The sequence below is a fragment of the Balaenoptera physalus genome, assembly GCF_965194825.1.
Source record: "Balaenoptera physalus genome assembly, chromosome: 6".
NCBI lineage: Eukaryota > Metazoa > Chordata > Mammalia > Artiodactyla > Balaenopteridae > Balaenoptera > Balaenoptera physalus.
The window spans coordinates 17,925,403-17,938,367 of NC_138885.1; the positions used below are offsets into that span (position 1 = coordinate 17,925,403).

General features: G+C 40.7%; 1 protein-coding gene across 17 annotated transcripts in view; it reads left to right on the forward strand.

Moving 5' to 3' along the window:
* Window positions 1-12,965, forward strand: part of LOC309662755 (uncharacterized protein) — a 131,502-nt gene that overhangs the window by 36,307 nt on the left and 82,230 nt on the right. For all 17 annotated transcript variants that reach the window (XR_014264912.1, XR_014264913.1, XR_014264914.1 and 14 more), the window contains one exon: window positions 4,347-4,440. Coding sequence is in view for 3 of the 17 variants with exons in the window: in XM_082465945.1 (XP_082322071.1) it covers window positions 4,347-4,440 (94 nt within the window). In the remaining 14 variants the exon portion in view is untranslated. The remainder of the gene's footprint in view (window positions 1-4,346; window positions 4,441-12,965) is intronic.

A 12,965-nucleotide genomic window follows, 5' to 3' on the forward strand; every position in this document is an offset into this window, starting at 1 on the left:
CACGTTACTTCTTTTTCCTAAAATAGTTTGGTACCTGCCATGATGCTTCCCATTTCCTTTGTGCTTTACCTCCATGTTTTCCCTGGAAGTCTTTCCTCTCACTTTTTCCTTGCCTCTTTGTCATTGAGCTCATGAAGCTGCTAGAGTAAGTAATCTTGGTACTGTTTCCTCAACAAAGGTTTGTTTTGGCAATCGTCCACTTTTTCTTTTTCTTTTTTTTTTTTTGGCCACACTGCATGGCAAGTGGGATCTTAGTTCCCTAACCAGGAATCACACCTGCACCCCCTGCATTGGAAGCGTGGAGCCTTAACCACTGGACCGCCAGGGAAGTCCCCATTCTTATTCATTTTTTTTTTAATAAATTTATTTTTTCATTTATTTATTTTTGGCTGCGTTGGGTCTTTGTTGCTGCACGTGCTTTCTCTAGTTGCAGCGAGCGGGGGTTACTCTTCATTGCGGTGCTCGGGCTTCTCATTGCAGTGGCTTCTCTTGTTGCAAAGCACGGGCTGTAGGCACACAGGCTTCAGTAGTTGTGGCACACGGGCTCAGTAGTTGTGGCTTACGCGCTCTAGGGCTCAGGCTCAGTAGTTGTGGTGCACGGGCTTAGTTGCTCTGCGGCATGTGGGATCTTCTCAGACCAGGGATCGAACCCGTGTCCCCTGCATGGGCAGGCAGATTCTTAACCACTGTGCCACCAGGGAAGTCCCATTATTCATTTATTTTTATCTTCACCATTTCCTGAAATTGAAACTGATGAAAGTGAAATTCATCTTCTTGTTTTTATTCTATTGCCCCCTTTATCTCATTCTTCTCTTACAGAATCAGTTAATTCTTCTGCATTCAAATGGCAAATAATACCAGATACTGCCTGTGTTAATTTGCTAGGACTACTATAACAAAGTACCATGACTCAGTGGCTTAAACAACAGAAATTAATTTTCTCACAATTCTGGAGGTTGGAAGTTTGAGATCAGGATATTAGCAGGACAGGTGTCTTCTGAGACCTCTCTTTGGCTTGTAGATGGCCATCTTCTCTCTGTTTCCTCACATGGTCTTCCCTCTCTGTGTGTTTGTCCTAATTTGCTCTTCTTATGGGGACACCAGTTGTATTAGATTAGGGCTCATAAGTAGTGGGAGAGGGACAGGAATCTGTGATTCCCAGGCACTTTCAGGTTTGGAATTCACTAGCCCTGATGATCTTGATCAACTTGAATGTTTACTAGTTGTCCCTAAAGCTGCTTAACGACAGACTTGGGGCTTTGAGGTATCAGTCCTTAAGAAATTTCATCTAGTCCTCTTGATGGGAACAAAGTTATTTTTACAGGTAGGCCGCTGAATGAACCAAAGTGCTGCCACTTTTATCTTTTTCCTGCATTGAGCTGTGATGTGATAAAGTTATTCTGTTTTCATTAAAAACAGTTTAAAAGACTATTGCTTTTAAAACAGTTTGAAAACAGTTGAGTGGTAGTGGAAGAAAGAGGGTCAGCCTTTGAAGACATACAGGCCAGGATTCGAAGCCCAGTATTACCACTTATCTCACAGCAACCTTGGGTGAGTTGCTTCATCTCTCGCAGTCTTGCTTTCTTTATCAGCATGTGGTGGAAAGGACACCAAGCTAGGAGGCGACTGCAAATTCTTTGAGGTCATTGCTGTATTCCTAGTCCTTGGCATTTAGTTGCTCACAGAACATTTGCTGAATGAGCTAATAATTTATATGTAAACTATCTAGCATAGCACCTGCTTAATAAGAGGGAACTAGTGTTACTATTACTGCAAGCTTTTTCTCCTTTCTTTCTTTCTTTTTTTTTTTTTCATCATGCTCAAATACCACATGTGCTTGCACTTCAAATTTCAGAAAAAGATCATTTGAGGAGGTGTAGGGATTTGGGCAGGTTACAGTTGAGAGATAGCCAAAGGGGACTTTATTTTGACCTGTAACTTTTATAATTTTACAAGGAAAGTATATTCATGTATTATTTGTTCTATTAGAGAAAAAAAATAGAAAAATGTTAAAAGTAAATAAAAACCCTCCTTTACATCACCCATGAATGGTCTACCAGCCAGCTTAAGAGTTTTTCTTTGATTTTTCATTTATAATTTTGCACACACACACACACACACACACACACACACACACACACACACACTATTTTCCTCTCCATTAAACAAGCAGCCTTGAACTGCCTTTCTGGTGGAGAAATATGTAGATCTCTTCTTAGTCAGCAGCTGCCTCCCCCTCTGTCATCTAAACCCCTTATTTTATCATGTTCAGAACAATTGCGCTTAATTTACTTAAGGCTTTTATCTTATCTCGTGAAGGACTCTGGTTCTCCATGGTGAACACACGGAGTGTGGTGCCGTGCGCAGCCTGGGCAGAGAGTGGCCTCTTATTAACCCTGCTTCCCAAGTGACAGCCATCTGTCCGGCGTTCTCAGCCTGGCTGGCAGCACCCTCCCGCTTGGGCCTCGCTTGCCCTAGTGTTCTTTTCCAGCCACGCGTCGGTGGACCCCTCAGCGTCTCTAGCGTATGGTAAACTCCCTGGGTGTGGAGCCGAAGCCTTCCAACTGTTTATGTCCCTTCAGCCCAATGGCACCTTTCTCATGAAGGAAATGTTCCTGTTGGATGACTGGAACTGGAGTTTTGATCTTATATTTAAAAAAAAAAAAAAAAAAATTGGTTCTCACTACTTTTTATCTATAACAAATAGAAGTTGTGGCCAAGAAGCAACTTCCCATTTTTGTAACAATTAATTTCCAATTGTCTGCTGTTTTTCAAGGTTTCAGCTTCCCTTAGTCATGTACTTATCCTGAGCTCTACACTGAATGTCCTTTGTTTTTCCCCATCTATTAATTGGCTAAAGACATGTTTAACTTCTGCTCCTGCAGAATATGCTGATTTTTAGAATTTATTTTCAGTGACAGCCACGTCACTGGATGAGAATATTTTATTGGAGAAATTTCAGCATCTCATCTTCTCACCCAGAGTGTTGGTTTGTTTGTTTGTTGTTGGTATTGCTTAGTAAAGACCACTGGCTTTGGGAAGCCCTGGGTTTGAATCCTGGATCTGCCATTTAGTAGTATGTGGCTCTGGCCTACTTATTTCACTTTTCTAAGGGTTATTTTATTTTTTTATAGTATTAAAAGAAAAAACTGGCCATATGTAATGACTGTGAGGATTAAATGAGAGAATGATGTTAAGGACTTAGCTCAGTGGCCAGTCCACAGATGATGCTTAATAAGCAGTATCTATGATTATGATCAAGGTGGATATTATAAACTTTATTCATTCATTTATCCATCCATTCGTCCAGTTATTATATCAAAGCCACTTCCCTAGGCACTATGGGAAAACAAAAATGATTGAGACATTCATTCTTCCTGCTTTTACTAAATGTGTGTGTGTGTGTGTGTGCTTTTACTATTTCTATATATTTAACTATGCAAACCATGGTGATATAAGTTATAAGCACTGGCAGTATCCATGGGTTTTTTTATGCTAATCACTTAACCAACAAGCCTTTATTAAATATCCTTAATACTTGATACTCTGAGGAACTCAGGAGTACTATACACTCAGTAGTCCTTACAAGAAGTTTCTATGGAGCTGTAGCTACATGTATAACAAAGAAGGACTGTATATAATTGAGAAATTGCAGACTACAGAACAGTGGTTCTCAGCCTGCTCTCAGCCGGCACGCATCCCAGCAACTGTGATTCACAGGGACACACCCTCAGTTAATCACGGTTGTGCCGGCACCTGCTCTGCCCCCCATTACTCAGCAGATTGCAAGAGTAAGTGTAGTGTAAAAACAGGGATAGCTCGGAGCTCAAAATTTTTGTTTTAAGTTGATTATTAGCGAATTTCAGCGCTTTCACTATCAGATAAAAATGATTTGGCTGAGATTGAGAAACAGAGTCAGAAAAGGGTCATAAAGTAAAATGCCTGCAGGGAGTGAGGTGAGCTGAATCTGAAAACCTACAGGAAGCCAACAGGGAAAGAAACCTCAGTGAGCGGGATCCACTTGCCTTTTAAATGGGTCTGTGCCCACATCGCCCGAGGGAATCAAAGGACCCGTATTGCCAGCAACTCTGGTTTCTCAAACAACCCAGACGACTGGGATTTTATGTGAAATCTCTGGATTTTAATGTTGATTCAAACAATTTTAAAACAGTATGAGACACATCAAACACATCTGCTTTATCTCAAACCTACAGACCAAACTTTTAAGTTCTATACCCTAGTCAATAAAAATATGTTGAACATGCAATTCAGAATATAATTTATAAATTATATATGTGTACTCATAATGTATGAATTGAATGTTAATAATGCCTTCTTTCTTTTAGGAAAAAAGTATATCTAAACGGATGTTCTCACATTTGGCTTCTTCACCAAGTGTGCTGTCTGGACCCTGGGTGCTGGAGGAGTTAAAGGTCATGGGTAAGTGAAAAGACCTTCTCTCTTGCTCTCTCACCCCTGACACCCAAGATCCCAGTTCCCTTCCTCAAAGCAGCCACTATAAATAGTCGGGGGGGGTCTCCTGTATTTTTCATTGTATATTAATTTATTCAAAGGAAATTTATTAATAGCAACTATGGACCAGGCCCTGTTTTGGGTACTCGGGGTCTTCCCTCACGGGACTGTACCTGCTGTTAGGGGAGAGAGCTAATAAACAGCTAAACATGCAGTACACAACTAAATGTCAAATGGTGATCAGTGCTATGAAGACAAGTAAGTCAGGGTGAGGTGAGAGACAGGACAGGTAGGTGATGAAGGGGGAGGGAGGGTACAGAGACAGGGACTAGGAAGGGTCCCTCTGAGGAGCTGACATCTAAGCAGAGATGTGGGTGACAAGCCAGCCTCAGTATCTGTGAAAAGCACTCTAGGCAGAGGGACCATGAGTTGAAGTAAGAATGAGCTAGAGGGCTTCCCTGGTGGCGCAGTGGTTGAGAATCTGCCTGCCAATGCAGGGGACACGGGTTCGAGCCCTGGTCTGGGAAGATCCCACATGCCGCGGAGCGACTAGGCCTGTGAGCCACAATTGCTGAGCCTGCGCGTCTGGAGCCTGTGCTCCGTAACAGGAGAGGCCACGATAGTGAGAGGCCCGCGTACCGCGATGAAGAGTGGCCCCCACTTGCCGCAACTAGAGGAAGCCCTTGCACAGAAACGAAGACCCAACACAGCCATAAATAAATAAATTTAAAAAAAAAAAAAAAAAGACCTAAGTAAATGGAAAGATATCCCATGTTCATGGATCAAAAGACTTAACATTTAAAAAAAAAAAAAAGAATGAGCTAGAACAGGACGAGCATGAGGTCAGAACCGGATCACAGGAGGTTGTGGAGACCTGGTGAGGCGTCTGTTTTTATTTGACCTAATGAAGAAAACTTTAAAGGTTTTGAACGGGGCGGGGTGGGGGGGTGAGGGTGATGATGTCATTTAATTTTTCTTTTAACCGGATGCCTTGGGCTGCTGTGTGGTGACTAGACAAGCAACGAGAAGGCTGCTGACCTAGTGTAGGCAAGAGGTGATGGCTTTCCTAGGATTAGAGCAACAGAGGGGTGAGATATGGATGGAATCAGGTTTTTTTTTTTTCTTGCCCCTCTGCCCACGGGATCTCAGTTCCCCAACAAGGGATTGAACCCGCATCCCCTGCAGTGCAGAGTCCTAACCGCTGGACCGCCAGGGAATTCCCAGAATTGGGATTTATTTTGAAGTTAAACTCAACAGAGCTTTCTGATGAATTATTCTGTGCAGATACAAGCATATATATATATATATATATTTTTAATTTTTATTGGAGTATAGTTGATTTACAATGTTGTGTTAGTTTCAGGTGTACAGCAAAGTGAATCAGTTATACGTATACATATATCCACTCTTTTTTTTTTTTTAGATTCTTTTCCCATATAGACCATTACAGAGTATTGAGTAGAGTTCCCTGTGCTATACAGTAGGTCTTCATTAGTTATCTATTTTATATATGCAAGTATATATATGTCAATCCCAATCTCCCAATTTATCGCTCCCCTCCCCTTACCCCTGGTAACCATAAGTTTGTTTTCCTTCTTTCTTTCTTTCTTTCTTTCTTTCTTTCTTTCTTTCTTTCTTTCTTTCTTTCTTTCTTTCTTTCTTTCTTTCTTTCTTTATGGCTGTGTTGGGTCTTCGTTTCTGTGCGAGGGCTTTCTCTAGTTGCGGCAGGTGGGGGCCACTCTTCATCGCGGTGCACGGGCCTCTCATTATTTCAGCCTCTCTTGTTGCGGAGCACAGGCTCCAGATGCGCAGGCTCAGTAATTGTGGCTCACGGGCCTAGTTGCTCTGCGGCATGTGGGATCTTCCCAGACCAAGGCTCGAACCCATGTCCCCTGCATTGGCAGGCAGATTCTCAACCACTGTGCCACCAGGGAAGCCCCCAAGCATATATTTATATTTGCCACTCCTTCCATTTTTAAAATGCAGATAATAGCTTAGTATACAAACTATTCTGCATTTTGCTTTTTGTCACTTGATGTTAGACAGAGATTATTGCATATCAGTCTGGATTAAAGACACTGATTACTTTCTTCTCTGCCTTTTTTCTTTCGGTTGTGACTTGTACTTAAGTTGACATGCACATAATTTTAAAGACAAATATTTCTCTGTGGCCTTTTTTGAAACACAGCAGGTCCCTGTCCCCTCACATACCATTTACTCCTTCCCAGAGGCACCAGTTTCACCTCTTTCACCTGATTATTTTGGTATTTGCCTCCATTTTGCTAGATAACATTTTTGCACTGCTACTTCTTGACGTTCCAGTTTTAGATAAGATCTCTTGATTTTCCATTCAGGAAGAGGAATGGAAGAGTAGGACTCAGCTCTCTGTTATCCTTCCTGCCCCACTACCTGTCCTCACTTTTTGTACTCATTTTTCTCATAATTCGGTCAAATTGTGATTCATCAGGTCAATATTCAGTGTTAACTGGCTGATTTACGACTAATTAAACACTAATGACCACTAAATCTGTTGTAAATTATGGTTAGTTTTATTTGCTAACAACATTCTGTTATCCTCAGAGTTGATAATGGCCTATTTTTTTCCCTTTGCTTAGTTATCTTTATATTTGTCATGAATTCAACACCAAAATCTTTAACAGTTGTCTAAATCTTCTCTCAACATGTTCAGACACATCAGTTACATTTTACAAATTTCATCTTCTTAAGGAATTTTCTCCTGGAAACTTCTGCTAAACTCTGTGGTAGATTGCTAACAGAAATGTCCAACAGTTCCCTTTCTTGTAGCCATGCTCCTTTGCTCTGCAACTTTAAGTACACTTTCCACTTTAATTCTGAACTTGACCATGTGATTTGCTTTGGCCAATGAAATGTTAACAAGCACAGCACAGAAGTTGGAAAAGTCCTTGTGCTTTGGGCTCTTGGAGTCCTGCTGCCATGGGAAGAGTAAGGTTTACCTGCTGGATAAGGAGAGAAATATAGCCCAGTCACCACAGTGGCTCCAACCACCACCACCACTTGTCAGACATGTGAGTGTGACCATCTGGAACCAATCAATCCCAGCTAACCTGCCAACAGACCACAGATGTGTGAATGACCCTAGCTAGGATCAGCCAGAAGAAATGCCCAGGAATGTGTGAGCTTAATGGTTTGTTTCAAGCCACTGCATTTTGGATTGATTTGTTATGCAGCACTAGGTAGCTGATACAAGCTGCAACGTGGGTTGGTTTGCTGTGGGGTATAAATACTATCCTGGGACTCTCTTGACACTGTCCTTGGACTGTCTTTTGCTTTTTTCCTATATTGGATCTCCTGTTTCCAGTAACCCACATCTTCCTCTTGCTTGGTTTCATCCAGTGACTTCCCAAGAAAGGGTATATGATAAGTAAATTGTTTAAGATCTTGCATGTCTAAAAATTTAAAGAAATTTTCATATGTAAATGATAGTTTGGTTGGGTGTAGACTCTAAGTTGTTAATTATTCTCCTTTAGAATTTTGAAAGCCTTTCTCCATTGCTTTGTAGCTTCCAGTGCTCCTGTTCAGAAATTAAAATTCTATGTCAAATGTTGACAAGACCACCACTCAATATCTGAAATAAAAGAACAAAGCTGAATTTAGTGCTTGCTATAGTAAAGGAGAGCTATGCTGCTCAGGCACAGTCTCTCCAAGCAAAGCAGACTGTTAAGCTTGTCTGGGGCTTTGGGGAAGCACAGAGTTCAGGGACTGGTGGACTTTCACAGGCTTCAGTGGGTTGCCATCTGCAGAATCACAGTTCCTTGGGTGTTTTTATTGGAGTGAGTCCATCCCTAATGGGCCAGTGGTCAGAAGTGAGCAACTCATGTTGATTGGTTGGTTTGCAAAGTCATGTTCATCTGGGGGTGTTGCCTTTGATTGATTGAGTTTAAAACCATTTAAATGGCCATTTGTTAACATGACCATAGAACAATCGCCTTTACCACGTTTGGGGGAACATTTTTATTCTCACTAATTACTAATCCTATGTGTATGGTCTGGATTTTTTTTTTTTTTTCCCCTTTACAATCTTGCAGGATCTTCCCCTTGCCCTAAATGTTTGAAATTTCACAATGTTGTACCAGTGTGAATCTGTTTTCACTTGGTAAATCTTTTGGTCTGGAAACTCAGATTATTAAGTATCTCCTCCTCTCGATCTTCTCTATTTTTTCCTCTTTTTTAATGCTAATTTTCCATGATCAGTTTCCTAATTTTTTTATCTCCTATTTTCCGGCTTCTTTTCTTTTTGCTGATAAAATTCCTCCACTTTCTATTTTAACCTTTCTATCAAAGATTTTTATTTCTGCTATTGTATTTAATTTCCAAGACCTTCTTTATGTTTTTGGAACATTCCATTTATTTACTTGTTTGTTCATTTATTTGGGGGTAGAATTCTCTTCTTATTTCATAGTTACAGTCGCTTCTCTCTGTGATGTTTTTGACATTTATTTTATCTTTATTTCTTCAACATTACTTTTTTCTCTTTATTTTATTTTCTGTCTTCCAGGTTAGCTTTCCGCAGATACCTCATACATAGTCTTCATATTTGACTGCACTTAAGAGTGTGATACTAAAATACTGACTGGAAGCTCTGAGGATGTGAGAGATGGGCTGGTCTGATGTGAATTTTCCTATATGAGCATCAGACTGGGCCGTTTAATGGGGAGATTTCTGATGTCAGTATTTTTCTAATGTCATGTCTTTCTTCGTGGACTAGCCATATATCCCAGAGAAGACTCTCTCAGTCTCCTGCCAGGAGGGTGAAGGTCTAGCTTTCAGTGTCCTGGACTCAGAACTGAGAAAGATGGATTTGGCATGTTATGTCTCCAAAGCAAACACACATACATTCATTTATTCCCCTGTTGTTAGTACAGCTCCCTCGCCTTCAGCTGCACTGGTATTCTTCCATGCAGACCATCTATTTTACTTCATTATGAAAATAAACCATCATTCGTTGCCAGTTAAGGAAAGATCAGTTTCTGGGATGCTGCTTGGATCTGGGGAGGAGTCTAAGGGTCCAGTTCCTTCTAAAACAGACTTCCTAACAATGCTCCTTATTAAATCTATACCCCTTTTATTTTCACTTCCACGAAGACCTGCTGCCATTAGTTTCTAAGTCTTTGATTTTCTGTAAATCAGGTTAATTCCTAGTTTTCTCTACTGCTTGATTGAATTCAACTTTCTCAGCTCTGCTTATTCTATCACTATGTATTCATCTGCTTTCCAGCTTCCAAAATGATCCCTTCTCCAGCTCTCTCCATATTTTGGGTTTAAGCCTTAAAATATCCCTTCACTGGTTGTGTTAGTGGGGTCTCAGGAAGGTGAGAAGGTAGAAGTACATGTTAAATCTCCTATCTTCACACAGAACCTGCTTTTTATTTTCTGTTTATGTGAAGTGTGTTAATGGCTTCATAATTGAATCTAGCTTATAATTTATGTGAGATCAATCTAAAACTGGTTTATGAAGGATGGCTTCAATTACAATAAGCTTAAAGCAATGCTCTCCTCCTTAACACTACAGACAAGAAAAAATAATTTGGCACTAACCCAGTGAAGGGGGACACATAATTATAAATCAAGATTAGTATGCCTGGGAATATTCTTTACATTCATTTGTATGCCCTTGCTAAAATGCAGGTTGTATAACAACCTTAACAAGAAAATTCCTAAGCCTGTGCAGACTTGTGGGAGAGGTGTGGTCATGCATAATCTCACACGAAAATCTGCCAAGACAGTGCATACTACAGAATTCATAATTTCCATTTTCATTCCACACAGTAGCTCAAAGCCGGAAACATACATGTTCATGAATCTTTGCCGTGTTAATCACTTTTTCCTGTTGCACCACAAGTTTAATACAGGCTTCTCGACAACCTGTCACTAGAATAATCTGTTTACTAATCTTATGATAAATCACACACAAGGTAAGTTAAGATTGCTCTGTTAATTACAGTCATTTTTTCCAGAGTTCTGCTCTTCTGCAGCCTTTTGGGGATGACTGGCTTCCTTACCTAAAACCAAGCCAGACAACAACACACTGAAACACTGGAAAACAAAAATAAACAGAATGTACATTTAGGCGGTTATTCAGTTATTCCATCTCCCCCTGAAGTAACTCCTTATTCTCTCCTTAAACCATTATCCACTCTCTCTTCCTTAAGACAATCTTCCCTTGATTCTGCCACCTCTCGTAGGTTGCCTTGGACCTTCCAGTGGTCTTTTCGCAATTCCATCCTCTTTCATCCCTAAGCAGTGTTTACTGAGATCATTCACACCCTATTTATTGAAAGATAAATTCCAAAACAACTCAAACATAATGAGCCTCAGTAGGAAATCTTGATTTCCCACCTCAAACCCAAACCTTCACTCTTTTAACCATGTGCTAGTTGGTAATAATAAAAGCTTATATAGAAGAGTTACTTAGCTATGGTGCTAAGTACTCTACATATATTAACTCTTTTCACTGTCACCATAACCCTATGAAATACAATTGATTATTATACCCATTTTTATAAAGAAGAAAACTGAGGCCAGAGAATTTATGTAATTTGCTCAAGGAAAAAATCCCTGGTCAGTGGCCATCCATATATGTGAACCGTACCCCCATTCATCCAGTTACCCAAGCCAGAAACCTAGGAATCAGCATTAATTTCTCTCTTTCCTTTTTTCTCTACATTCTTACCATCTTAGGCCAGGCTACTATCATTTCTCACCTGAACCAGTGTACCAGCCTTCCAACTATTTCCATTCATGTTCTTTACAGACTATTTTTCATATAGCTGGCACCTGAATTTGATAAATCCATAAACATAATGAGAGATTTTTAACAAACTTCTTTCAAAAACTGACTTCATGTTATCAAAATAGTATGAATAAAGATGTATCTTTATTGTGTGGACAACACAACTAACGAACAAAGTCTGATGGACATTTGTGGGATACTGCCCACACACAAGATAAGAGAATACACATTCTTTTCAACAACCCTTGGAACATTTACAAAACCTGACTGTGTCCTAGGCCATAAGATGAGTTTCAGTAAATACCAAGTAAGGATTATCAAACAGACTACAATCTTTGATCACAATGTAATAAACTTCAAATTAGTAACAAAAAGATAATCATCTTCTCTGCACTGTTTTCCCCTGTGCTCTAGGGAACTACAATTCCCAGGCTCCCTTGAGCTCTGACAATGGGAGACACTGGCAGCACTGACCTTAGATTAGGAGGCAGAAAGGGGAAAGGCGGTATGTTTCCTGCTTCCTGTGGATTGCCGCTCTTGGCTCCCAGCTTCTGTTGGGCAGTCCCCACTTTGGCTCTAACTCACTTCAGATGGGTCCAGCTTTAAGCTTGGGTAAAGCCACCTCCTTCTGTTGTCCCTGCAGACCTAGAAGTGGTAATGACTTCCTGCTGTTGATAATCTCTGGATTGCCTCGGTGTGCCCGGTTGGCTTCTCAATCCATGGCCACCACGAAATCAATTCTCTGTATTAAATTCCTCTCCAGTCAAATCTATATATCTATATCTATATCCATCCATCTATCTATCATGACCAACATAACCCCATATACTTAGAAATCACATCTAAATAATTAATGAGTTAATATTTAGAAATGAGCAATTACTCAGGGACTTCCCTGGTGGCGCAGTGATTAAGAATCCGCCTGCCAATGCAGGGGACATGGGTTCGATCCCTGGTCTGGGAAGATCCCACATGCCGCAGAGCAACTAAGCCCGTGCGCCACAGCTACTGAAGCCCTTGCGCCCTAGAGCCTGCATGCCGCAACTACTGAGCCCACGCACCACAACTGCTGAAGCCTGCGTGCTCTAGGGCCCACGTGCTGCAACTACTGAAGCCTGCCCGCCTAGAGCCCGTGCTCCGGCAACAAGAGAAGCCACCACAATGAGAAGCCCATGCACCACAACAAAGAGTAGCCCCCCCGCTCGCCGCAACTAGAGAAAGCATGCGTGCAGCAACGAAGACCCAACGCAGCCAAAAATAATAAATAAAATTTAAAAAAAAAAGAAGTGAGCAATTAAACTATGTACCAACATTTTGGGATGTTGGTAAAGTATTACTTACAGGGAAATTTATATCTCAGAAAGCAAGATCTGATGTTGACCCTTCTTCAAGTTTGGCTGACTTGTTTGTGCTATATTCACCACTCAATTTGTTTTAACACTTTTCCTTTCTTTTACCAATTCTGTATAATTCTTTGATTATTGAAGCATCCATAGCTCTGTTAAAAACTTCCACTGATACTGTCCTATTGGCCTTGGAAACAATACTTTCATCATCCATGTCTGCCCCAGGCATTAACTTTATGCTGGTTTCTGTATCCTAAAATTTGTATCTCTTGCCTTGCCTTCTCTTCTGAACACCATTCCCATGTTTTCAATTGTGTATTGGACACACTACACATTTTTCAGAACACCAAATTTGACATGGCTAAACCTAAATT